At 41.5% G+C, this 27,686-nt stretch overlaps 1 protein-coding gene across 1 annotated transcript; it reads right to left on the bottom strand.

Annotated features, from left to right (window-relative positions):
* Window positions 1-3,242: 3,242 nt before the first annotated feature.
* LOC129848796 (zinc finger protein ZFP2-like) lies at window positions 3,243-25,674 on the bottom strand. Its single transcript, XM_055915890.1, has 4 exons — window positions 25,185-25,674; window positions 24,583-24,680; window positions 24,270-24,447; window positions 3,243-6,866 (listed from the first exon to the last, which is right to left on the bottom strand). The coding sequence occupies exons 1-4, from the start codon at window positions 25,402-25,404 to the stop codon at window positions 5,893-5,895; spliced, it is 1,470 nt and encodes a 489-aa protein (XP_055771865.1). The 5' UTR covers window positions 25,405-25,674; the 3' UTR covers window positions 3,243-5,892.
* Between the last annotated feature and the right edge of the window lie 2,012 nt (window positions 25,675-27,686).

The following is a 27,686-nucleotide window of genomic DNA, read 5'->3' on the forward strand; positions in this document are numbered from 1 at the left end:
AAGTGGTCTCCTGATGTGGTTTAAGTATTGTTGTGGACTTAGAACATCCAATATTGTTGTTTTTCTATTAACAGTGTGATTTAGAGAGAAAAACAGAAAAACAGGGACAAATGTGAAACCTGGAAAAACGGAGAAAATGGAATTAGGTTAAAAAAAGAAAAGACAACGGATTTGATACAGACGCTATATATAGATAGAGATGTTATAGGGCCCTAAATATTCTATTCAGTTTCTCTCATTACTGGATTATCTAGGGATAGTGTAGAGTAACAGCTGTATCCTGAAGTGACCTTTAACCTCCCTGCTCCTCAATACTTCTTCCACTGGATCAAAGCTTCAGCCAAGTAGGATACATGATAGTGGCAACACATGGAGTTGGGTTGGATATTGTCATGGTAGGATACATGATAGTGGCAACACATGGAGTTGGGTTGGATATAGTCATGGTAGGATACATGATAGTGGCAACACATGGAGTTGGGTTGGATATAGTCATGGTAGGATACATGATAGTGGCAACACATGGAGTTGGGTTGGATATAGTAATGGTAGGATACATTGGGCGGCAAGATGTTCTTTACCATTCGGCCATCAGATTTGCCACCAATGTTCCTTATAGGACACCTCACTGCACTCTATACTCCTCTGTAAACTGGTCATCTCTGTATACCAGTCGCAAGACCCACTGGTTTAATGCTTATTTATAAAACCCTCTTAGGCCTCACTCACCCTTAGCTAAGATATCTACTGCAGCCCTCATACTCCACATACAACACCCGTTCTGCCAGTCACATTCTGTTAAAGGTCCCCAAAGCACACACATCCCTGGGTCGCTCCTCTTTTCAGTTTGCTGCAGCTAGCGACGGGAACAAGCTGCAACAAACACTCAAACTGGACAGTTTTATCTCCATCTCTTCATTCAAGGACTCAATCATGGACACTCTTACTGACAGTTGTGGCTGCTTCGTGTGATGTATTGTTGTCTCTACCTTCTTGCCTTTGTGCTCTTGTCTGTGCCCAATACTGTTTGTACCATGTTGTGTTGCTACCATGTTGTGTTGCTGCCATGTTGTTTTGCTACCATGTTGTTGTTATATGGTGTTGCTACCATGTTGTGTTGCTGCCATGTTGTTGTTATGTGGGGTTGCTACCATGTTGTTATGTGGTGTTGCCACCATGTTGTGTTGCTACCATGTTGTTGTCATGTTGCTACATGTAATAATAACATGTATGATTTATATAAAGTTCTTTAGTAAAAAAACATTAGTGACATAATTTTGTATTTAATATTACATAGTAAACTTTAATAATTGTAATATGTATGTTTAAATGACTGTACTAAAGTTTTTGAATAAAATAAAAGGTTTGAAAGAAAATGTAATTTACCTTCAATGAAATATATCTCTCTCTCTCTTTCTCTCCCTCTGTCTCTCCCCTTGGCTGGGAATGTTAAGGGTCAAGAAGTTGTGAATCTAGGGGGCCCTTGCACACAGGGGAACTATATGTATGTAACACTATAACTTTACGTCCGTCCCCTCGCCCATACCCAGGCGCGAACCAGGGACCCTCTGCACACACCAACAACAGTCACCCATCGTTACCCATCGCTCCACAAAAGCCGCAGCCCTTGCAGAGCAAGGGGAACCACTAGTTCAATGTCTCAGAGCAAGTGACGTCAACGACTGAAAGGCTGCTAGCGCGCACCACCGCTAACTAGCTAGCAATTTCACATCGGTTACATGTACACAAAATAACTAACCTGGACCCCCAGGTGTCTTTCAAAACATATGTTTTACTAACGACCTAAACAGATCATTTTTACCCTTTTAAAAATAGTTATGGGGGGAGGTCCGGGGGATGTCTGTCTTTGAAAGGGTCATTGTAATATTTAAGATGTCCCCTTTACTGATGACCTAAACAGATACATTTTACCCTCCATAAAAGAGTGTCCGAGGGATGTCTCAGTCAACCCCCCCAAAATAAGCCCCAGAGACCTCACACCATCCTCTTTGAAAGGGTCATTGTACTCTTTAACTATACTTCCTTTACTGATGACCTAAACAGATCACTTTTACCCTTTAAAAAATAGTTGTCAGCTGTCCAGATGTAATGGTCAAGAGGTCGTGAACCTAGAGGGGCCCTTGCACACATGTTGTGTTTAGGCAGACATAGGTTTTCTGTTTATGAAGGAATAAATGATTGACAGGATATAGACCACAAAATAAAAGATAACTGTATTCTTACCAATGTGCCCTTTACTAATGACTTAAACAGATCATTTTACTCCATGAATAACCTTTTACTGCAGGGGGCTAAATCAGGGGCCTTCAATGCTGCAGAAATGTTTTGGTACCCTTCCCCAGATCTGTGCCTCAACACAATCCTGTCTCGGAGCTCTACGGACAGTTCCTTCAACCTCATGGCTAGGTTTTTGCTCTGATCTGCACTTTCAACTGTGGGACCTTATATAGACAGGTGTGTGCCTTTCCAAATCATGTCCAATCAATTGAATTTACCACAGGTGGACTCCATTCTAGTTGAAGAAACATCTCAAGGATGATCAATGGAAACAGGATGCACCTGAGCTCAATTATGAGTCTCATATAGCAAAGGGTCTGAATACTTATGTAAATAATTTTTTTGTGTTTAAAACATTTGCAAAAATGTATAAAAAACTTGTTTCCGCTTTGTCATATGGGGTATTGTGTGTAGATTGCTGAGGAAAATGTTTGATTTAATCCATTTAAGAATAAGGCTGTAACATAACAAAATGGGAAAAAGTCAAGGGGTCTGAATACTTTCCAAAGAAACTGTAAGTGATTGAGGAGAGAGCATCATTGCTATATTCTAATTAAAATCATTGACCCATAAGGGAACATATGACCAAAGCAATGCGTGACCCATACAGAATTTAAAAAATATTAATCTCAATGAGAAATATAATTAAATAAACAAACGTTTGCATAACCAAACACATGAAAACTGGTGGGAACATTGTATTTAGCTAGGATTTCATATGGCCAGGAAGGTTACTGAGAATAACAATAGACAATAGTTAATGTTGCTAGTTTAGGGATGAAGATAGTGAAGGTTCATTATGTTAAAGATGTTTTTTATTTTGACGTGGAAACAATGTTTATTGGAAAGTAAAACAAAGAACTCTTCATTGAGACAATGATAAACAGTAATCCGTGGGAGAGTTGAGGTGGATATTATAAAATAAGGATCTGCTGGAGTCCAAGTCAAACCAAGATTCTTTATTTCTGAGCTCAGAGAGAATAACAGAGTTTGGTATTTTATTAGGATCCCCATTAGCTGTTGCAAAAGCAGCAGCTACTCTTCCTGGGGTCCACACAAAACATGACACATAATACAGAACATCAATAGACAAGAACAGCTCAAGGACAGAACTACATACATTTTGTAAAAGGCACACGTAGCCTACATATCAATGTATACACACAAACTATCTAGGTCAAATAGGGGAGAGGGGTTGTGCTGTGAGGTGTTGCTTTATCTGTTTTTTGAAACCAGGTTTGCTGTTTGTTTGAGCAATATGAGATGGAAGGAAGTTCCATGCAATAAGGGCCCTATATAATACTGTACGCTTTCTTGAATTTGTTCTGGAAACTTGGGGACTGTGAAAAGACCCCCGGTGGCATGTCTGGTGGGATAAGTGTGTGTGTCAGAGCTGTGTGTAAGTTGACTTGTAAGAACTTGGATGATATTTGTACATTATAGGAACACCTGTGATGACAAAAGTACAATGATTCATGTGTTGCTTTAGCTTGAGATTAAGAATCAGTGGTTGACACCCTGCACGTGCATGAAAAGGTGAACTGTACAAAGTCAGATGTTGAAACTATATTTTAGGTAACAGATGGATAAAGGGAACTAAGAGTTCCTGTTGATACTATGTTCCAGTCTTACTTCCAGTCTGACATGATAGCAATAAGGGGAAGAGTGATTGGGAAACTAACTGCCAAAAACGCAATAGGCTGAACTCTGCCTAGCAGAGACATCTTTGTATTAGCAACTATTAATTATGAGCTTATATGGTATTAAAGTTAAGGGACATCACCCTGGGCGGGGTGATTCTCAGTAGGGGATAAAAAAGGAAAAACACCATCTTTTGAACTGAGTGCCTTGCTTGCAAATTGCTGTAAGTGTAAACTCTGATCAAATAAGTTTTCCGTGGTCTCTTGTGCACATAGGGCAGAATTCCCTTACAAGACTATGCAAACAATTTGGGATTTTCAACACATTTTCATGTTTTCTATAAAAAAAAGAAGTGATGCAGTCAGTCTCTCTTCAACTCTTAGCCAAGAGAGACTGGCATGCATAGTATTAATATCAGCCCTCTGATTACAATTAAGAGCAAAACGTGCCGCTCTGTTCTGGGCCAGCTGCAGCTTTACTAGGTCTTTCCTTGCAGCACTGGACCACACGACTGGACAATAATCAAGATTAGACAAAACTAGAGCCTGCAGAACTTGCTTTTTGGAGTGTGGTGTCAAAAAAGTAGACCATCTCTTTGAGGCTAGACCTCTCCCCATCTTTACAACCACTGAATCTATATGTTTTGACCATGACAGTTTACAATCTAAGGTAATGCCAAGTAATTTAGTCTCCTCAACTTGTTCAACAGCAACACAATTCATTACCAGATTCAGCTGAGGTCTAGAACTTAAGGAATGATTTGTACCAAATACAATGCTCTTAGTTTTAGAGATGTTCAGTACCAGTTTATTACTGGCCACCCATTCCAAAACAGACTGCAACTCTTTGTTAAGTGTTTCAGTGACATCATTAGCTGTGGTTGCTGATGCGTATATGGTTGAATAATCAGCATACATGGACACACATGCTTTGTTTAATGCCAGTGGCAGGTCATTGGTAAGAATAGAAAATAGTATAGGGCCTAGAGAGCTGCCCTGAGGTACATTACACTTTATATGTTTGACATTAGAGAAGCTTCCATTAAAAACCCTCTGAGTTCTAGTAGATAGATTGCCATAATGTGGATTCAGAGCTGAGGTTGAAAAGCCATAGCACAGACATTCTTAAAAAACAGGTTATGGTCAATAATATAAAAGGCTGCATTGAAATCTAACAATAGAGCTCCCACAATCTTCTTGTTATCAATTTCTCTCAACCAATCATCAGTCATTTGTGTCAGTGCAGCACATGTTGAGTGCCCTTCTCTATAAGCATGCTGAAAGTCTGTTGTTAATTTGTTTACAGAGAAATATCATTGTTTTTGGTCAAACACAATTTTTCCCAACCGTTTGCTAAGAGCTGGCAGCAAGCTTATAGGTCTGCTGTTAGAACCAGTAAAGGCTGCTTTACCACTCTTGGGTAGTGGAACTACTTTGGCCTCCCTCCAGGCTTGAGGACAAAGACTTTCCTCTAGGCTCAGATTAAACATATGACAGATAGGAGTGGCTATAGAGTCAGCTACTGTCCTCAGTAGCTTCCCATCTAAGTTGTCAATGTCATTATTGATCGCTAACAATTTTTCCACCTCTCTCACACTAACTTTACAACATTCAATACTTGCACTGCTTTTCTTTCATTATGATTTTTTACACGTTTTTTTTTCCATCATTCTTTATATCATTGATCTTGGCTTCCTAATAAAGTGTATTATTTTGTTGAGTTTGGTCACATCATTTCTCCATTTGCAGTACGTAAGCCAGCCAGATGTGCAGCCAGACTTATTAGCCACTCCTTTTGCCCCAACTCTTTCAAACATACAGTTTTTAAATTCCTCATCAATCCATGGAGCCTTAACAGTTCTAACAGTCAGTTTCTTAACAGGTACATGTTTATCAATAATTGGAAGAAGCAATTTCATATGGTTTTCCCACAGTCTGAGCTTTTGTAAGTCTTCTACTCTATGTGCAGTCTCATGTGTTCTTTCAGGTTGCTTAATTGGTTAAAACTCTTTCCACACTGGGAGCAGTGGTAAGGCGTCTCCCCTGTGTGTATTCTCTCGTGTTTTTTCAGATCCCCTGACCGGTTGAAACACTTTCCACACTCTGAGCAGTGGTAAGGCTTTTCAACTGTATGTATTCTCTCGTGTTTTTTCAGGTTCCCTGTCCGGTTAAAACACTTGCCACACTGGGAACAGTGGTAAGGCTTCTCCCCTGTGTGTATTATCTCATGTTCTTTCAGATGCCCTGACTGGTTGAAACACTTTCCACACTGGGAGCAGTGGTAAGGCTTCTCCCCTGTGTGTATTATCTCATGTTCTTTCAGATGCCCTGACCGGTTGAAACACTTTCCACACTGGGAGCAGTGGTAAGGCTTCTCCCCTGTGTGTATTATCTCATGTTTTTTCAGATCCCCTGACTGGCTGAAAAACTTTCCACACTGGGAGCATTGGTAAGGCTTCTCACCTGTGTGTATTCTCTTGTGTTGTTTCAGATTCCCTAACTGGTTAAAACACTTGCCACACTGGGAGCAGTGGTAAGGCTTCTCCCCTGTGTGTGTCCTCTCATGAACTTTCAGGGTCCTTAAACGGTTAAAACTCTTTCCACACTGGGAGCAGTGGTAAGGCTTCTCCCCTGTGTGTATTCTCTCGTGTGATTTCAGGTTCCCTGACCGGTTAAAACACTTGCCACACTGGGAGCAGTGGTAAGGCTTCTCCCCTGTGTGTATTATCTCATGTTCTTTCAGATGCCCTAACTGGTTAAAACTCTTTCCACACTGCAAGTACTGGTAAGATTTCTCCCCTGTGTGTATTCTCTCATGTCGGTACAGGTCCCTTAACTGGTTAAAACACTTTCCACAGCGGGAACACTGGTGTCTTCTTGTTGGTTTGGACGTCCCTGGCTCTGGTTCCTCTGAGTCTGGTCTTTCTCCTGCCAAAGACAATGTGTTTTTAAAAAAAAGAGATCTGAATGAAACCTCCACATGATAAATAGGCCTTGCTACGAGGGTAAATCCTAATCAGATCGCTCAATAAGCTAAGGCCAGTTTTAACAATCTTGGTGTGATTTTAAAACAAATGTTGTAGAGTTTCCTGGTAATTACTGATAATGTTTACATTACTTATTTAGTCATTCTGTTTTACAAGTCAGAACACAAAAAAACTAAACCGTTCTTGGACACTCAAGACACAGATGTCGCTTAATTCCAATCGAGCAGGTGGTTCTAAATATATAACTTTCATAGCTGTATGATACAGAATGCGACCTACAGTCATGACCAAAAGTTTTGAGAATGACACAAATATTAATTTCCACAAAGTTTGCTGCTTCAGTGTCTTCAGATATTTTTGTCAGATGTTACGATGAAATACTGAAGTATAATTACAAACATTTCATACGTGTCAAAGGCTTTTATTGGCAATGACATGAAGTTGATGCAAAGAGTTTTTTCCCTCATTCAACTTTTTCACTCCGGACGCTTTATCTGGACATGGTTCGTCAGTACTTTCAACAGCCGAAGCTAAGTAGTAACATTAACATCATGTCTTTTAATTGCAGTCGCTGTACTCATAATATACAGGAGAACGATCGCCTTGCGGCGAGGATAGCTGTGCTGCAAGCCCAGCTTCAGACTCAATCGTTAGGCAAGGGTAATTTCAGTGTAGGAAAGGAAGAAACAGCGTCTGTGCCACCAGTAAGTACAGATACTAACGTTAGTATAAATCCCCCCGCACATTCCCCGCAGCCGGACAACTTTCTCATGGCTTCTGGAGGAAATGCTGTAGGAATGCTCAACTGGTGTCGCTCATTCAGCCGACAGAAACTTTCAACCGGTTTTCCCCATTAAGTAGCGAGTCGGAGTCTGAGGCCGAGTTTTCTCTTGTCTCTACTCCTCCCGTTACGGGTTCTGAGACGCCGAAGGCCCCCACCATTAGCTCTGACAAATTGAAAACCCTAGTCATTGGCGACTCCATTACCCGCAGTATTAGACTTAAAACGAATCACCCAGCGATCATATACTTTTTTTCCTAGGGGGCAGGGCTACTGACGTTAAGGCTAATCTGAAGATGGTGCTGGCTAAAGCTAAAACTGGCGAGTGTAGAGAGTATAGAGATATTGTTATCCATGTCGGCACCAACGATGTTAGGATGAAACAGTCAGAGGTCACCAAGCGCAACAGAGCTTCAGCGTGTAAATCAGCTAGAAAGATGTCGGCATCGAGTAATTGTCTCTGGCCCGCTCCCAGTTAGGGGGAGTGACGAGCTCTACAGCAGAGTCTCACAACTCAATCGCAGGTTGAAAACTGTTTTCTGCCCCTCCCAAAAGATAGAATTTGTAGATAATTGGCCCTCTTTCTGGGACTCACCCACAAACAGGACCAAGCCTGACCTGCTGAGGAGTGACGGACTCCATCCTAGCTAGAGGGGTGCTCTCATCTTATCTACCAACATAGACAGGGCTTTAACTCCACAATGAAATAGGGTGCAGGCCAGGCAGCAGGCTGTTAGCCAACCTGCCAGCTTAGTGGAGTCTGCCACTAGCATAGTCAGTGTAGTCAGCTCAGCCATCCCCATTGAGACTGTGTCTGTGCCTCGACCTAGGTTGGGCAAAACTAAACATGGCGGTGTTCTCCTTAGCAATCTCATTAGGATAAAGACCTCCTCCATTCCTGCCATTATTGAAAGAGATCGTGATACCTCACATCTCAAAATAGGGTTACTTAATGTTAGATCCCTCACTTCAAAGGCAGTTATAGTCAATGAACTAATCACAATCTTGATGTGATTGGCCTGACTGAAACATGGCTTAAGCCTGATGAATTTACTGTGTTAAATGAGGCCTCACCTCCTGGTTACACTAGTGACCATATCCCCCGTGCATCCCGCAAAGGCGGAGGTGTTGCTAACATTTACGATAGCAAATTTCAATTTACAAAAAAGAAAATTACGTTTTCGTCTTTTGAGCATCTAGTCATGAAATCTATGCAGCATACTCAATCACTTTTTATAGCTACTGTTTACAGGCCTCCCGGGCCATATACAGCGTTCCTCTCTGAGTTCCCTGAATTCCTATCGGACCTTGTAGTCATAGCAGATAATATTCTAATTTTTGGTGATTTTAATATTCATATGGAAAAGTCCACAGACCCACTCCAAAAGGCTTTCGGAGCCATCATCGACTCAGTGGGTTTTGTCCAACATGTCTCTGGACCTACTCACTGCCACAGTCATACTCTGGACCTAGTTTTGTCCCATGGAATAAATGTTGTAGATCTTAATGTTTTTCCTCATAATCCTGGACTATCGGACCACCATTTTATTACGTTTGAAACCGCAACAAATAATCTGCTCAGACTCCAACCAAGGAGCATCAAAAGTCGTGCTATAAATTCTCAGACAACACAAAAATTCCTTGATGCCCTTCCAGACTCCTTCTGCCTACCCAAGGACGTCAGAAGAAAAATCAGTTAACCACCTAACTGAGGAACTCAATTTAACCTTGCGCAATACCCTAGATGCAGTTGCACCCCTAAAAACGAAAAACATTTGTCATAAGAAACTAGCTCCCTGGTATACAGATAATACCCGAGCTCTGAAGCAAGCTTCCAGAAAATTGGAACGGAAATGGCGCCACACCAAACTGGAATTCTTCCGACTAGCTTGGAAAGACAGTACCGTGCAGTATCGAAGAGCCCTCACTGCTGCTCGATCATCCTACTTTTCCAACTTAATTGAGGAAAATAAGAACAATCCAAAATTTATTTTTGATACTGTTGCAAAGCTAACTAAAAAGCAGCATTCCCCAAGAGAGGATGGCTTTCACTTCAGCAGAAATAAATTCAGGAACTTCTTTGAGGAAAAGATCATGATCATTAGAAAGCAAATTACGGACTCCTCTTTAAATCTGCGTATTCCTCCAGGGCTTAGCTGTCCTGGATCTGCACAGCTCTGCCAGGGCCTGGGATCGGGAGAGACACTTAAGTGTTTTAGTACTATATCTCTTGACACAATGATGAAAATAATAATGGCCTCTAAACCTTCACGCTGCATACTGGATCCTATTTCTACTAAACTACTGAAAAAGCTGCTTCATGTGCTTGGCCCTCCTATGTTGAACATAATAAACGGCTCTCTATCCACCGGATGTGTACCAAACTCACTAAAAGTGGCAGTAATAAAGCCTCTCTTGAAAAAGCCAAACCTTGATCCGGAAAATATAAAAAACTATCGGCCTATATCGAATCTTCCATTCCTCTCAACAAAAAAAATAAAAAGCTGTTGCGCAGCAACTCACTGCCTTCCTGAAGACAAACAATGTATACGAAATGCTTCAGTCTGGTTTTAGACCCCATCATAGCACTGAGACTGCACTTGTGAAGGTGGTAAATTACCTTTTAATGGCATCAGACCGAGGCTCTGCATCTGTCCTCGTGCTACTAGACCTTAGTGCTACCTTTGACACCATCGATCACCACATCCTTTTGGAGAGACTGGAAACCCAAATTGGTCTACACGGACAAGTTCTGGCCTGGTTTAGATCTTATCTGTCGGAAAGATATCAGTTTGTCTCTGTGAATGGTTTGTCCTCTGACAAATCAACTGTACATTTTGGTGTTCCTCAAGGTTCCGTTTTAGGACCTCTATTGTTTTCACTATATGTTTTACCTCTTGGGGATGTTATTCGAAAACATAATGTTAACTTTCACTGCTATGCGGATGACACATAGCTGTACATTTCAATGAAACATGGTGAAGCCCCATAATTGCCCTCGCTAGAAGCCTGTGTTTCAGACATAAGGAAGTGGATGGCTGAAAACTTTCTACTTTTAAACTCGGACAAAACAGATATGCTTGTTCTAGGTCCCAAGAAACAAAGAGATCTTCTGTTAAATCTGACAATTCATCTTGATGGTTGTAAAGTCGTCTCAAATAAAACTGTGAAGGATCTCGGCGTTACTCTTGACCCTGATCTCTCTGACGAACATATCAAGAGTGTTTCAAGGACAGCTTTTTTCCATCTACGTAACATTGCAAAAATCAGACATTTTCTGTCCAAAAATGATGCAGAAAAATTTATCCATGCATTTGTTACTTCTAGGCTAGACTACTGCAATGCTCTACTTTCCGGCTACCTGGATAAAGCACTAAATAAACTTCAGTTAGTGCTAAATACGGCTGCTAGAATCCTGACTAGAACCAAGAAATTTGATCATATTACTCCAGTGCTAGCTTCCCTACACTGGCTTCCTGTTAAGGCAAGGGCTGATTTCAAGGTTTTACTGTTAACCTATAAAGAGTTACATGGGCTTGCTCCTACCTATCTTTCCGAGTTGGTCCTGCCGTACATACCTACACGTACGCTACGGTCACAAGACGCAGGCCTCCTAATTGTCCGTAGAATTTTTAAGCAAACAGCTGGAGGCAGGGCTTTCTCCTATAGATCTCCATTTTTATGGAATGGTCTGCCTACCCATGTGAGAGACGCAGACTCGGTCTCAACCTTTAAGTCTTTACTGAAGACTTATCTCTTCAGTAGGTCATATGATTGAGTGTAGTCTGGCCCAGGAGTGTGAAGGTGAACGGAAAGGCTCTGGAGCAACGAACCGCCCTTGCTGTCTCTGCCTGGCCGGTTCCCCTCTCTCCACTGGGATTCTCTACCTCTAACCTTTTACAGGGGCTGAGTCACTGGCTTACTGGGGCTCTTTTATGCCGTCCCTAGGAGGGATGCGTCACTTGAGTGGGTTGAGTTACTGACGTGATCTTCCTGTCTGGGTTGGCGCCCCCCCTTGGTTTGTGCTGTGATGGAGATCTTTGTGGGCTATACTCGGCCTTGTCTCAGGATTGTAAGTTGGTGGTTAAAGATATCCCTCTAGTGGTGCGGGGGCTGTGCTTTGGCAAAGTGGGTGGGGTTATATCCATCCTGTTTGGCCCTGTCCGGGGGTATCATCGGATGGGGCCACAGTGTCTCCTGACCCGTCTCAGCCTCCAGTATTTATGCTGCAGTAGTTTGTGTCGGGGGGCTAGGGCCAGTTGGTTATATCTGGAGTACTTCTCCTGTCTTATCCAGTGTCCTGTGTGAATTTAAGTATGCTCTCTCTAATTCTCTCCTTCTCTCTTTCTCGGAGGACCTGAGCCCTAGGACCATACGTCAGGACTACCGGGCATGATGACACCTTGCTGTCCCCAGTCCACCTGGCCTTGCTGCTGTTCCAGTTTCAACTGTTCTGCCTGCAGTTATGGAACCCCTACCTGTCACAGACCTGCTGTTTTCAACTCTTAATGATCGGCTATGAAAAGCCAACTGACATTTATTCCTGATTATTATTTGACCATGCTTGTCATTTATGAACATTTTGAACATCTTGGCCATGTTCTGTTATAATCTCCACCCGGCACAGCCAGAAGAGGACTGGCCACCCCTCATAGCCTGGTTCCTCTCTAGGTTTCTTCCTAGGTTTTGCCCTTTCTAGGGAGTTTTTACAAGCCACCGTGCTTCTACACCTGCATTGCTTGCTGTTTGGGGTTTTAGGCTGGGTTTCTGTACAGCACTTCGAGATATTAGCTGATGTACGAAGGGCTATATAAAATAAACTTGATTGATTGAAGAGTCAATATTTGCAGTGTTGACCCTTCCTTTTCAAGACCTCTGCAATCCACCCTGGTGTCAATTAACTTCTGGGCTAAAACATCCTGACTGATGGCAGCCCATTCTTGCATAATCAATGCTTGGAGTTTGTCAGAATTTGTGGGTTTTTGTTTGTCCAACCGCCTCTTGAGGATTGACCACAAGTTCTCAATGGGATTAAGGTCTGGGGAGATTCCTGGCCATGGACCCAAAATATTGATGTTTTGTTCCCCGAGCCACTTATCACGTTTGCCTTATGGCAAGGTGCTCCATCATGCTGGAAAAGACATTGTTCGTCACCGAACTGTTACTGGATGGTTGGGAGAAGTTGCTCTCGGAGGATGTGTTGGTGGCATTCCTTATTCATGGCTGTGTTCTTAGGCAACATTGTGAGTGAGCCCACACCCTTGGCTGAAAGCAACCCCACACATGAATGGTCTCAGGATGCTTTACCGTTGGCATGACACAGGACTGATAGAAGCGCTCACCTTGTCTTCTCCGGACAAGCTTTTTTCCAGATGCCCCAAACAATCAAAAAGGGGATTCATCAGAGAAAATGACTTTACCCCAGTCCTCAGCAGTCCAATCCCTGTACCCTTTGCAGAATATCAGTCTGTGTGCAGATGCACTCACACCTGCCTGCTGCCATTCCTGAGCAAGCTCTGTACTGGTGGTGCCCTGATCCCGCTGCTGAATCAATTTTAGGAGACGGTCCTGGCGCTTGCTGGACTTTCTTGGGTTCCCTGAAGCCTTCTTCACAACAATTAAACCGCTCTGAAGCCTTCTTCACAACAATTGAACCGCTCTCCTTGAAGTTCTTGATGATCTGATAAATGGTTGATTTAGGTGCAATCTTACTGGCAGCAATATGCTTTCCTGTGAAGCCTTTTTTGTGCAAAGCAATGATGACGGCACGTGTTTCCTTGCAGGTAACCATGGGTGACAGAGGAAGAACAATGATTCCAAGCACCACCCTCCTTTTGAAGCTTCCAGTTTTGGGGGGGGATTCAGTTCATTTGCATGGCAAAGAGGGACTTTGCAATTAATTACAACTCATCTGATCACTATTCATAACATTCTGGAGTATATGCAAATTGCCATCATACAAACTGAGGCAGCAGACTGTGAAAATTCATACTTGTGTCATTCTAAAAACGTTTGGCTACAACTTTACACACTTCCTTAACCTGTTTGGCGTGCAAGCCCGATGTCGGTACATTTATGACAACAGCCAGCTCAAAGTGCAGGGCGCGAAATTCAAAAGATATATTTTTTAAATATTTAACTTTCACACATTAACAAGTCCAATACAGCATATGAAAGGTACAGATCTTGTGAATCCAGCCAACATGTCCGATTTTTAAAATGTTTTACAGGGAAGACAAAATATGTAAATCTATTAGCTAACCACGTTAGCAAAAGACAACACTTTTTTTACTATAACAGTTTATTACTCCATCAGTAGATATCACAAATTCGACCAAATAAAGATATAAATAGCCACTAACCAAGAAACAACTTCATCAGATGACAGTCTGATAACATATTTATTGTATAGCATATGTTTTGTTCAACAAATTTGCATATTTCAGGTATAAATCATAATTTACATTTCAGCTACAATCAGAAATTGCACCGAAAGCAGCCATAATAATTTACAGACACCAACGTCAAATACCTAATTACTCATCATAAAACATTTCTGAAAAATACATAGTGTACAGCAATTGAAAGACAGGCATCTTGTGATTCCAGACAATATTTCCGATTTATTAAATGTTTTACAGCGAAAACAAAATGTAGCGTTATATTAGCGTAGCCACAATAGCCAGAAACACTTGGGCGCCGACAACCAGTTCACATGCGCGACAGATATTAGAAATAGCATCATAAAATGTTTCTTACTTTTTGTGATCTTCCGTCAGAATGTTGGACAAGGTGTCCTTTGTCCAGAACAGTCGTTGTTTGGATCTGGAACGGCAAATTTCCCTCTTCATTTAGCATGGGCACTTGCCAAGTGGTACGGATCACTCCAACGTCAACAAAGTCAGAAAACGGAACATTGCAAAACTCCCGAAAAATTTAAATAATCTGATATATTGAAAAAACATACTTTACGATGATATGGTCACATGTATCAAATCAAATTTAAACCGGAGATGTTAGTCGTCCATAACGACAGCTAAACAGAAGGCAAATCCATGTCCCCTTTCGCGCTCCAGAAACAGGAAATGGACGGTCACGTCATACAAAGAGCTTTAATTCCACCTCAGACCAAGATGAACACAAAATTTCTTCTCTCACAGCCTCTTGACAACCAGGGGAAGGTCTATGAAGTGTACGCAGACTCTTACGTTTTATGCCCATGTATAGGCATGAAGTTGAACAGAGCATCGATTTCTGACATTCCACTTCCTGGTCAGGAGATGTGCTGCAGAATGAGTTCTGTTTCACTCAGAGAAATAATTCAAACGGTTTTAGAAACTAGAGAGTGTTTTCTATCCAATAGTAATAATAATATGCATATTGTACGAGCAAGAATTGAGTACGAGGCCGTTTGAAATGGGCATCTTTTATCAGGCTACTCAATACTGCCCCTTGCAGCTAAAAGAAGTTAAACATAAAATAAGTAAATAAGTATTTTTAAGTGGAAGTCCAAAAGTTATTTTTACATCGAAGACACAAAGCACATCAGTAAAATCTCCCCGTTGTCGAAAGGGTTCGACACATGCTGTTTAAATGGCCCAATTTATTATTTAGACCTTCACAGATTTTCAACATTTTGACTATCGCTGATGTGATATTTTGGGTAAAGTAAAAAATAAAGTGAAATATTTGGCAAGATGTTCCTTAAACTGAGAGTAACTACAATAAACAAAAATATAAACGCAACATGTAAAGTGTTGGATATTTAATGAGCTGATAAAAAAAGATTGCAGAATTTTTTACACCCCTGTTAGTTAACATTTATTCTTTGCCAAGATAATCCATCCACCTGACAGGTTTGGCATATCAAGCTGATTAAACAGCATGATCATTACACAGGTGCACCTTGTGCTGGGGAGAATAAAAGGCCACTAAAATGTTTTGATGGAGCGTGCAATTGGCATGCTGACTGCAGGAATATCCACTGGAGCTGTTACCAGATAATTGAATGTTAAATTCTCTACCAGACGTCCAACGTCATTTTAGAGAATTTGGCAGTACATCAAACTGGCCTCACAACCACAGACCACATATAACGACGCCAGCCCAGGACCTCCACATCGTCTGAGACCAGCCATCCGAGTTGTATTTCTCTTTGTAATGAAGACCTTTGTGGGGAAAAACTAATTCTGATTGGCTGGGCCTGGCTCCGCAATGGGTGGGCGTATGCCCTCCAGGGCCCACCAATGGCTGTGCCCCTGCCCAGTTATGTAAAGTCCATAGATCAGGGCCTCGTTTATTTATTTACAATCACTGACTCATATAAACTGTAAATCGTTGTTTATATTTTAGTTCAGTATACACACACACAGTGCATTCGTTAAAAACCTCTCTAGGATAGGGGGCAGCATTTTCACGTTTGGATGAAAAGCATATCCAAATTAAACTGCCAGCTACTCATCCCCAGAAGATAAGATATGCATATCATTAGTAGTATTGGGTAGAAAACACTCTGAAGTTTCTAATACTGTTTGAATGATGTCTGTGAGTATAACAGAACTCATATGGCAGGCGCAAACCTGAGAAGAATCCAACCAGGAAGTGGGAAATCTGAGGTTTGTAGTTTTCAACTCATTGCCTTTCGAATGTACAGTGTCTATGGGGTCATATTGCACTTCCTAAGGCTTCCACTAGATGTCAACAGTCTTAGAACATTGTTTGAGGCTTCTACTGTGAAGGAGAGGGGAATGAGAGCTGTTTCAACCAGAGGTCTGCTTGAGTGGCATGAGCTGGTCATGCGCCTACACGTGAGAGCGACCTGCGTTCCATTGCAATTCTAAAGACAAAGGAATTCGCTGGTTGGAACATTATTGAAGATTTATGTTAAAAACATCCTAAAGATTGATTCTATACATCGTTTGACATGTTTCTACGAACTGTAACATACATTTTTGAACTTTTCATCTGAACTTTCGCCTTGACTTGCCCGCGCCTCGTGAGTTTGGATTTGTTTACCAAACGCGCTAACAAAAGGAGGTATTTGGACATGAATGTTGGACTTTATCGAACAAAACAAACATTTTTTGTTGAACTGGGATTCCTGGGAGTGCATTCTGATGAAGATCATCAAAGGTAAGTGAATATTTAAAACGCTATTTCTGACTCAACAACATTGGGGGTATCTGCATGGCTTGTGTCTGAGCGCCGTACTCTGATTATTGCATGGTTTGCTTTTTCCGTAAAGCTTTTTGAAATCTGACAAATCGGTTGCATTAAGGAGAAGTATATCTATAACTTTGTGCATAATACTTGTATCTTTTATCAACTTTTACATGTTTATTATGAGGATTTCTGTAAATTGATGTGCCTCTGAAAATTTGCCGTATGTTTTCGATGCACAACATTACTCACCATAAAGCGCCAATGTAAACTGAGATTTTTGGATATAAATATGAACTTTATCGAACAAAACATACATGTATTGTGTAACATGAAGTCCTATAAGTGCCATCTTATGAAGATCATCAAAGGTTAGTGATAAATTTAATTTAATCTATATTTCTGCTTTTTGTGACTCCTCTCTTTGGCTGGAAAATGGCTGTGTGTTTTTGTGACTAGGCTCTGACATAACATAATTATATGGTCTGCTTTCGCTGTAAAGCTTTTTTTGAAATCGGACACGATGGGTAGATTAACAAGAAGTTAAGCTTTAATTTGGTGTATTGCACTTGTGAATGCATCAAAGTTACATATTTCTAAAAAATATTTTTGAATTTAGCGCTCTGCCTTTTCAGCGGAATGTTGTCGAGGGGTTCAACTAGCCATAAGAAGTTAAGACTCCATAATGTTTCATCATAAGATGCTACAGTCCTCCTTTAAGACTCCATAATGTATAATCATTAGATGCTACAGACCACCTTCAAGACGCCATAATGTTTCATCATTAGATGCTACAGGCTACAAATCAACAATGGGTGTCATGAATCTTTACCACTTGCTCTGTAATATGAGTAGTATTCGGATTTCATTCAAACCTTTCTTACATGAATATTGAAAATATAAATGTTGATTTTTGTATATATTGTTGAATATAATATACTGTAAGGGTATATCAGTTCCAGGATCTCTGCTAGTGTTAAAGTTATGGGCCATTATATACAGAGAAATTGTGGCGAAATCCTGCACGACTACGCTAAACATGCCACGGTTTTGAAAATAGAATTCAGTGGTTCTGCGACTCGCAAACACGACAGCTCGTTGGCTAACAATATCAGACAAGCTCAAAATTAACACCCACAGACCTACTATCACCTGCTTCGTTCAGCTTACTTTGTCATGCTCACTGAAACGGGAATGGAAGACCTATTACCATTCAAACAACTGTTTCTGTCAAACATCTACTTCATCAACTACTTGGGCCCTACTGCCCACATTGGGTTGCCAATCTCGACGCTCTGAGAGCTTGTAAGCACCGCTTTTGAGGCATCAAAAGCAAGCCGGGCTAAGAGCCCGGACACCTCGACTTTCGAGCTTAGGCGGGAACCATCACTCCAATTAGAAGGTGCAGCATTAGGGACAGGTGCGGTAAAAGATGACGATCAAAGGGGGTGGCAACCAAGTAACCACCACACTGACAACCACTGCAGTAACAATAGCTATGATGAACGTCCCCAATCTAACAGGTCCCGTAGAGATCAACTTGGCCGATATGTCCCTGCGCCTAACCCTCACAAAGGGTCAGGACACAAGAGTAACAAGCGCAACAAAGTGTTCAACAATGATCTAAACCCTAAGCGAAATGATATAGAAACTCTATATCACGATATATCAGATGTACTGCATCGTAAGAAATTTGAGAAAGAGGACAACATAACTCGGCGTAAAATTGTTGGGAACTAAGTCAACCGAAACTAACGCAATTCGAGAGGACGTCAACATTTCCATTACCCCCGCCCCCACTCCAATCCCTGTCCAGGGACCACTCGTTCTAGATAAGCAGCTTTGCAACAGATGATTCCTCTCCCATTCCGATAGAGGACCCACTGGGTCACATAGGTGAGTTATCCGTCTTGGAAATCGACACAGATTACAAACCGCTCGGTACTCCCAACCCACTCCATTATGTTGGGGATATGATGAGAAAACCCAACTCGAACAGGCCATACCTTAGAACAGTCCTGGAGGACTGTTTGACCTGTCACGCTCTCATAGATTCGGGTTTGACAATTTCACTCATATCCGAAACCTTGCTGGATGAACTAAAAGGGGCAGTGGACCCAACAAACCGTTGGTTGAAAACGGAACGTTGCGACACGAAGCTTCGGGTTTCACCGAAGCTACCTCGCCACTAACCAAGTGTCTCCTACTTAAACTCAACTTCGAAAGCGATTACCATCGACATCAAACGGATGCTTATTGGGATAGATTTAATTGACCGTTTGGTACCACTAATGGATTGGAAAACCAACCAAATCTGGTGACAAATATGTATGCCAACTCCGTTGACTTCCCCGCATTCTTCCAAGGCTATCTGTCATACATTGCGCAACGGCGTGGGTTCGACGTCAGCATCTGCCACAAACCCGGTGAACTTGGTCATGAGTTCGCCATTGGTGACAAATGACAAGGTGAGTTCAACTCGGAACTTAACCGAACATGAGGTTTTCCTGTGTGGCTTGGGTGATTCACCAGCAGACACATACCGACCTCCTCTGATAGGGGGCGTGTGCCTAAACGGCACTATGGTTGAGGATGCCAGACAGGCAACCTGGTCAGAAAAATCTGCAATCAGTTTGGAAATGTTCAACGATGCTTGTGTAAATGTGAATTTCAGAGTATTTCTGTTATATGATGTGGCTCTCTGCAATTTTTCCGGATATTTTGGAGGCATTTCTGAACATGGTGCCAATGTAAACTGAGATTTTTGGATATAAATATGCACATTACCGAACAAAACATACATGTATTGCGTAACATGATGTACTATGAACAAAACATACAAGTATTGTGTAACATGATGTCCTATGAACAAAACATACATGTATTGTGTAACATGATGTCCTATGAACAAAACATACATGTATTGTGTAACATGAAGTCCTATGAACAAAACATACATGTATTGCGTAACATGAAGTCCTATGAACAAAACATACATGTATTGTGTAACATGAAGTCCTATGAACAAAACATACATGTATTGCGTAACATGATGTCCTATGAACAAAACATACATGTATTGTGTAACATGAAGTCCTATGAACAAAACATACATGTATTGTGTAACATGAAGTCCTATGAGGGTCATCTGATAAGATCATTAGAGGTTAGTGATTAATTCTATTTCTGCTTTTTGTGACTCCTGTCTTTGGCTGGAAAAATGTCTGTGTGTTTTTTTGACTTGGTGGTGATCTAACATAATCATATGTTGTGCTTTCGCTGTAAAGCATTTTTGAAATCGGACACGATGGGTAGATTAACAAGATGTTTATCTTTCATTTGCTGTATTGGACTTCTTAATGTGTGAAAGTTACACATTTCTAAAAAATATTTTTGAATTACCCGTGCTGCCTTTTCAGCGGAATGTTGTCGAGGGGTTCCGCTAGCGGAACGCATGTCCTAGACAGGTTTAAGGGGTATTTGTGTGTAGATTGAATCAGGCTGTAGCGTAACAAAATATGGAAAAGTCAAGGGGTCTGAATACTTTCTGAAAGCATTGTATGTAGCCATGTTATGAAGTATGAAAAGGCTTGTTCAGTCACATGTCATGAATTCACTATGACATCATCATATTTACATTTTTTACATTTTACATTTTGCAGACGCTCTTATCCAGAGCGACTTACAGTAGAGTGCATACATTTTATTACATTTTTTTTACATACTGAGACAAGGATATCCCTACCGGCCAAGAGCAGACGCTCTTATCCAGAGCGACTTACAGTAGAGTATTTATAAACATTTATATCAATACAAAGTGTTTTTTTTCTCAGACATAAATAAACAATTCCAGGTGAAATCCAAAGGCCATAGCTGTAATAAAATAACAAACTGGCAAAGCAGCAGAGCGAGGCCCGCATCCAGCAACGTCACGAGTCACGCAGCTGTTTCAGGACAGCACTACAGGGAGAGAGAAAACTCCACTGGACTAGTTTCAATGTATGGAATCACTTCAGAGTTTCTGGATTTTGGGTAAACTTCTCCTTTAACCTCACTAGGGTAGGGGGCAGCATTCGGAATTTTGGATGAAAAGAGTGCCCAAAGTAATCTGCCTGCTACTCAGGCCCAGAAGCTAGGATATGCAAATTAGTAGATTTGGATAGAAACCACTCCAAAGTTTCTAAAACTGTTAAAATAATGTCTGTGAGTATAACAGAACTGAAATGGCAGGTGAGAACCTGAGGAAAATCCATCCAGGAAATGCTTTTATTTTGAAATGCCTGTTTTTCCATTGAAAGCCTATCCACAATCCACCAAAGACTTATGACGCAGGTCACTATCTCTATTGCTTCCTCAACATATGGCCAGTCTTTAGGCATTGCTTCAGGCTTTTACTCTGAAAAATGAGGGAGAAACAGCACGTTCAATGAGTGTACAGTGGAAATTTCCAGCCATGAGCCCAGCGTATGACCGGGAGGGCGCATTTCTTGTTTCTCCTTTCTATTGACGAAGCTTTTGTCCGGTTGAAATATGATCGATTATTTATGACAAAAACAACAATGAGGCTGGATTATAAACACTGTTTGACATGTTTCTACTAAATTTTATGGTACTTTTCAGATTTTTTGACTGCTGTGACCGCGCTTTGTTCCAATGTATAACTGAACAAAACGCACCAAGAAAACTGAGGTTTTTGGACATAAAGAGTGACTTTATCGAACAAAACAAACATTTATTGTGTAACATGGAGTCTTCAGAGTGCAACCATATGAAGATCAAAGGTAAGTGATACATTTTAACGCTATTTCTGGCTTTTGTTACTCTTCTTCTTGGCTGCTAACTGTTTGTAATGATTTGTATGCTGGGCGCTGTTCTCAGATAATCGCATGGTTTGCTTTCGCCGTAAAGTCTTTTTTGAAATCTGACACCGTGGTTGGATGAACAAGAACTTAATCTTTAAACCGATGTATAACACTTGTATGTTTCATGAATTTTTATAATGAGTATTTCTGTTTTGGAATTTGGCGCTCTGTAATTTTACTGGATGTTGGCCAGGTGGGACGATAGCGCCCCACACCCCCTAGAGAGGTTTTAAAGCATCATTGAGAAATAATGAATTGAAGTTGGAACATTTGTGACATTTGTAGACTAGAGATTAAGAATGTTGGGCAATTAACTTAGAAGTCGCTGGTTCGAATCCGAACGCCCGCAAGGTAGAAAAAAGCTGCCGTTCTACCCTTGAGCAAGGCAGTTAACCCGCAACAACTGCTCCCAGGTCGCCGATAACGTGGACGTCGATTAAGGCAGCCCCCGCACCACTCTGATTCAGAGGGGTTGGGTTCAATGCGGAAGACACATTTAGGGTGAATGGATTCAGTTGTGACTGACTAGATATCCCCTTTCCTTTCCCATCCCAGTCCTCCTTTAAGACTCCATAATGTTTCATCATTAGATGCTACAGTCCTCCTTTAAGACTCCATAATGTTTCATCATTAGATGCTACAGTCCTCCTTTAAGAGAGATCTTTGATGAAAACCTGCTCCAGAGCAGAACCTGCTGCTTGAACAGAGTTCTGAGTATAGGGTCTGAATACTTACGTAAATATAATATTTCAGTTCTGTATTTTTTTGATAAATTAGCAAAATTATCAAACAAAAATGTTTTTGCTTTGTCAGTATGGGGTATTGTGTTTTTAGAAAAAGGCTGTAATGTAACAAAATGTGGAAAAAGTCAAGGGGTCTGAATACTTTCAGGAGGCACTGTCCTCTCCGATAGCAACGGCCAATAGCAGACCACTTCCTATTACAGGGACATAGTCGCTCCCGTCTTCCATGTGTGAAAGGTAACCTGGTGAATATCATAGAATCAGGGTTCTGTTAGGTAACCTGGTGAATATCATAGAATCAGGGTTCTGTTAGGTAACCTGGTGAATATCATAGAATCAGGGTTCTGTTAGGTAACCTGGTGAATATCATAGAATCAGGGTTCCGTAAGGGAACCTTCAGTTCTATTTCAGTGACTCGTTAGTCTCTCACTTTGGGGATATAGTCAACTACCACAGAGCTCATACCCTCTCTGATGCCAAGTCTAGACAGGATCATCCCTCAGAGGTCCCCACTCTACTCACCGTATGTGTAGTGATGTCCATTCAGTAGAACCTCATGAAGGTATATCACCACAACATGCTGCATTACAGATCTCTTGAACAGAGATGCCTTTGAACAATGCCTATGTTGTAGCCATACCTCTGGTGGATTGAGCCATCAAGCCCTCCGGAGGTGTCAGATCCTTGCTACTATAGAACCTCATGAAGGTATGGGGGTGTAACTCATTATACGGATATAATGGCTAAAGTAAAGCAGTTTTAAACAAGATAAATCTAATTTCTATTCTTTCCAGCGGCTCCAACAGCAGAAATGGCCTCAAGCAAAACATAAAAATCCCAGAATGGGACTAGCTGTTTGGGTACTGGGCGTAGGTGACCCTTCATAAAACAACAGATCAGGGGGTGTTCCACTGTATAGTTGTTGCAGCCTAAATGGCAGCCAAATATACATTTATAGTTGAAAAGGCTTTCCTTCGTCAGAAAGCAGAGTAGCTCTGGAACAGAGCAACAAAGGGACTGATTTGTTTCTGATCTCACCATCTGTTAAATACACTGTGCTATAGTAATTATTGTGCTATAGTGAGTGTGTGGCTCTAGAACTCTGAATATAGGTTATTCTCAAGGAGAGCGGTCACGTGTGTTGAGAAGCAGAGGATCACTGGTTTGAGCCTGGTATGGGGACAGGGACAGTGGAGGAATTTCAACTGTTAGCATCAGTTACACATTTTATGAATAAAGTTAGTCATTTCCAAATGAACCATGTTCTTTAAGGTCAATATGTTGGAGTTCAGGCTTTACTTGACCTGTTAAAGTAGGAAATGAAATGAACTTTGTCCATTACAGAGACGGAGGTCAAGACAAAAAAAGGAGCTTGTTTTAAAATATATATTGGCCTGTTTAACAAGTTGTGTAGATCAGATATTAATGAAGCAATACAGACCACATTGAAGTGTCTGGAGTTTAGTTTGTGTGTTCTAGAGTCTTGCAAAGACAGGGGGGTTGACTGGGACAGACAATGTAACATCCATGTTTTTAGGAAAAGGTTTTGTAAAACATTCACCTTACATCAGATCATCTTGAAACTTTCTCTCCAAAGCTAACTTTCATCAAGGTTTTATATGGTCTATTGGTTTCTCTCTTTTCATTGACAGAATCCCTTTTCAGTGTTATGATATTCATAACATCCATATCCACCAGTCTATCTTCCTGTCAACTAACAGAACTCTGCTGGTTGTCCTGGTAACAGATACCAGTGGGCAGATCTATTGTATTTGTTCAAACTAAACTACAGCACTTACTTTGATGAGTTAAACCTGATCCTTTCTTCTCTTCTCTTCCTCTCACAGTTCCACTCAGTCCCGTTGTTTTCCTGCAGTCCACCAGCTGCACAGACAACCTCTTCATACCCAGCAGTGAGGCGCTACCGGGAGAGGCACGACATGGGGACTCTGGGAGGGTGGAAGGGCTAGCGTTGTCCTGGTAACCATAAAGAGGGGACACAGACACATATCATTATGAATGCTTATGTCATCGCTGTCATGAAGTGGTTTACAGAAACCCAGCCCAGACCACGATAGAGCAAGCTGTATTTTAGACCAGACCAAGCTGTACCATCTGGTGTTCTGATCTGGAGAGACTCTTCTCTTCCTCATCAGCATCAGGATGTTGTTGAGGCTCCCCAGAGGATCCACAATAGTCATGTCTCTCTCCTGTGTGAATGAGAACATCAAACAGATAGTGAACTTACGACCGTCTATTATAATCATAGGGTCTTACAAGAGGCATTAATCTCTCTAAACAGGGTCTAAAATGCAAATGTTAAAGGGTCGTTCCACTGAATGGGACCTTTTGCATACCTTTGATATTTTAAGTATATATTATGCTCCAACATTGCATTTTAAAAGGCTGTTATACTAGATGAGATGCACTTTAATGTAGACCACATGGATCATTTAAATAATATAATTTAAAAGTCCCCAAAATATATGTACCAATGGCAGATTAAAACTAACAAAGGCAGATGGCCCCTTTAACAATTCCTACAGTACTGAACAACATAAGTCGCTCTGGATAAGAGCGTCTGCTAAATGACTTAAATGTAAATGTAAATGTAAACATATTCAAGTGTAGAACTTCAGTAGAATGCCCCTTAAAACCCCACATTAGTTCAACAACGGCATAGTGTGTGACTCTGTTTTTAAGACAGTACTCACTGGTGTTAATCTGATATTCTGTCTCCTCCTCTTTCACTCCCAAGACGTCTTCCTTCTTCACCTCTACTGAGATAGCATCGTCTTCCTCTCTGAAAGGTTCTTCCTCTGTTTCCTCTATAACATCCTCTTCTTCTTTCACGACAATGTTCAGCCTCAGAGCTTCTTTCTGCATACAGCAGACCTCTTCTTTAACAGGGGATAAGTAGTTGAGTGAGCTCATGGTCTGGGATGTTAGAATTAGCGACTAGCCTAAAGCTAGGCTCTATCAATGTTTAACAACTTTGCAAATTGAACAAGCAAATTAGGTTAAAGTTAACTAGTTGATACGTCACCTGAACTGCGTTTACAAAACTGAGATTAGCTAATGTACTTTTACATGGTCTAAAGCGTCAATCTTTCAGTTTTATGTTGGCTAGCAAGCTACCGAGGCGGTTGAAAGAGTAGCTGTGTTGTTGTTCCTGAAGAAGCGTCCGGTCCAGTCCATTATACGTCACGCAAGAAGAGTCAGAAGAAAGACGCATATCGCCATCTGCTGGCTGGAGTGGGTAGCGCAGTTTGGAAACAATAGTTACTACACTTTTTGTATTGGAATAAAACGTCATAATAATTTAACAATGAGCTGATTTATCGCGCCGGACCTCGGGCTAGAAGGTCGAGGGTTCGAGACCTGCTCCCTACTGTTTCATTGCAATATGAATATGTACATGATGAATACATACTTCTATGAATAGGTAGTGTTTTAATAAACATTTGCTCTGTTCATTTTTCACATTCGTTTTTATCTAGATGTGACGGTACTATTCCCTTAAAGCTACGCTCTTTAAGATACCAATCATCCTGTAAACCAGCGGTAAGCAACTCCAGTCCTCGGGCCCTGATTGATGTCACACTTTTTCTCCCTCCCTAGCAAACACAGCTGATTAATCAAACTGCATTCTAAACTGAAGATTATGATTAGGTGATTATTGGAGTCTGGTGTGTTAGCTGTGGCTGGAAGCTATGATCCCTAGTTGTCACTAGTTAAATCCCCTTCAAACAGTGTAGATGAAGGGGAGGAGACAGGTTAAATAAGGCATTTTAGGCCTTGAGACAAATGAGACATGGCTTGTGTATGTGTCTCATTCAGAGGGTGAATGGGGAAGACAAAATGTTTAAGTGTCTTTGAACGGGGGATGGTAGTAGGCGCCGGTTTGTGTCAAGAACTGCAACGCTGCTGGGGTTTTCCAGCTCAACGGTTTCCCATGTGTGACGACCCTCCCACTCTGTCTACCGTTTTCTCTCTCTCCTTGCTCTTGTTTCCCTATTAGGATGCCGGTGGGCGGAGTTGGGAGGGTCGTCAGCTACATGGGGAACACCTGGGCCCACTCTCCCAAGATAAAATCACCACTTCCCCATTCATCAAGGAGACTCTCTCCATGTAGACACCTTGTTAGATTCGGTTATGTTTCATGGTATTTTTGTTTGTTTGTTTTAGCATCTTTCAACACCCTGCACTATCACTTTCATGCATGCAAAACATTCAATTACACTACTGATTACTGATTACACACCCCATTGTATATTATACCTAGTTTCATTAGTTAAATAAATATATTTTGTTACTCCTGATTTCCACGTGGTCTCCCTTTTGTTACGGGCTCTGAGCCGGTTCGTGACAAGTGGGGGCTCGTCCGGGATTATTGAACGTATTGGTTTGGGAGAACGTGGAGGTACGCGTTTGGTTTGCATATTTTGTTTGAGTTTGATAGGCCCAGTATTGGTTGCCTTTGTTGTTTGGTTTGTGTGCTGCGTTGGAGAGAGTACATTGGTTAGTTTCCAGGGCCCTGCCCAGCCTGGAAACCCTTGTTCTACTTTCTGTTGGGACATCGGTCTGAGGTGAGTAATCGGCTGTGTACCTCAGTGGGAGATTTGGGTAGGGTAGTGGAACTTGCTACTTGGAGCTATAGCCTTTTACCCCTGATAGGCTTAGCGACGTGTTTCCTTTTTGGAATATGTTGGGCATGGTTAATGTTTGTTATTTTTGTGTGGTGTCTGTGGACTGAGCAGTTGTCTCGGGGGCACATCCGTGGCTTGGTGGAATCTGCCAGCGTGCTGGGGGGTTTATTACCTTGCCAGCGGGCTACAGTGCGTAAATACCCACCGCAAATCCGCACGAAGACTAGGGTTGAGTTATTGTAGGTTTTGGGGAAGCTCCGTATCTCATCTCTCTTCTGTGGTGCTCAGGGTGATTGTCATTTCTCTGGTTGTGGTCTGGTGTGCTCAGCAGAGGGGAAGAGTGATAATATTTTTTTTTTTACTATGGCGTCTTATGTAGATGAGTTCATTCGCTTTCCATCAGAGGAATTGTTAGAATTAGGTACTAAAGAACAGCTGTTGAAAATCGCTGAACACTACAAGGTTGAAATTAGTGATAAACGTCTAAAGAATTCTATTAGGTTGATATTGAAGGCCAATCTGATGGAGAGTGGTATTCTTGAAGTTATCACTGGGCCAGTCTCTGCT

The sequence above is a fragment of the Salvelinus fontinalis genome, unplaced genomic scaffold (genome assembly GCF_029448725.1).
Source record: "Salvelinus fontinalis isolate EN_2023a unplaced genomic scaffold, ASM2944872v1 scaffold_1190, whole genome shotgun sequence".
NCBI lineage: Eukaryota > Metazoa > Chordata > Actinopteri > Salmoniformes > Salmonidae > Salvelinus > Salvelinus fontinalis.

What these genes read in the sequence shown, in the direction of transcription:
- LOC129848796 (XM_055915890.1), bottom strand. Translation starts at nt 25,404, where the DNA reads ATGAGCTCACTCAACTACTTATCCCCTGTTAAAGAAGAGGTCTGCTGT. An exon ending in CCAGATCAGAACACCAGATG is followed by an intron (nt 24,448 to 24,582) that starts GTACAGCTTGGT and finishes TATGGTTACCAG; the next exon opens with GACAACGCTAGCCCTTCCAC. An exon ending in ATCAGGTTTAACTCATCAAA is followed by an intron (nt 6,867 to 24,269) that starts GTAAGTGCTGTA and finishes TGTCTTTGGCAG; the next exon opens with GAGAAAGACCAGACTCAGAG.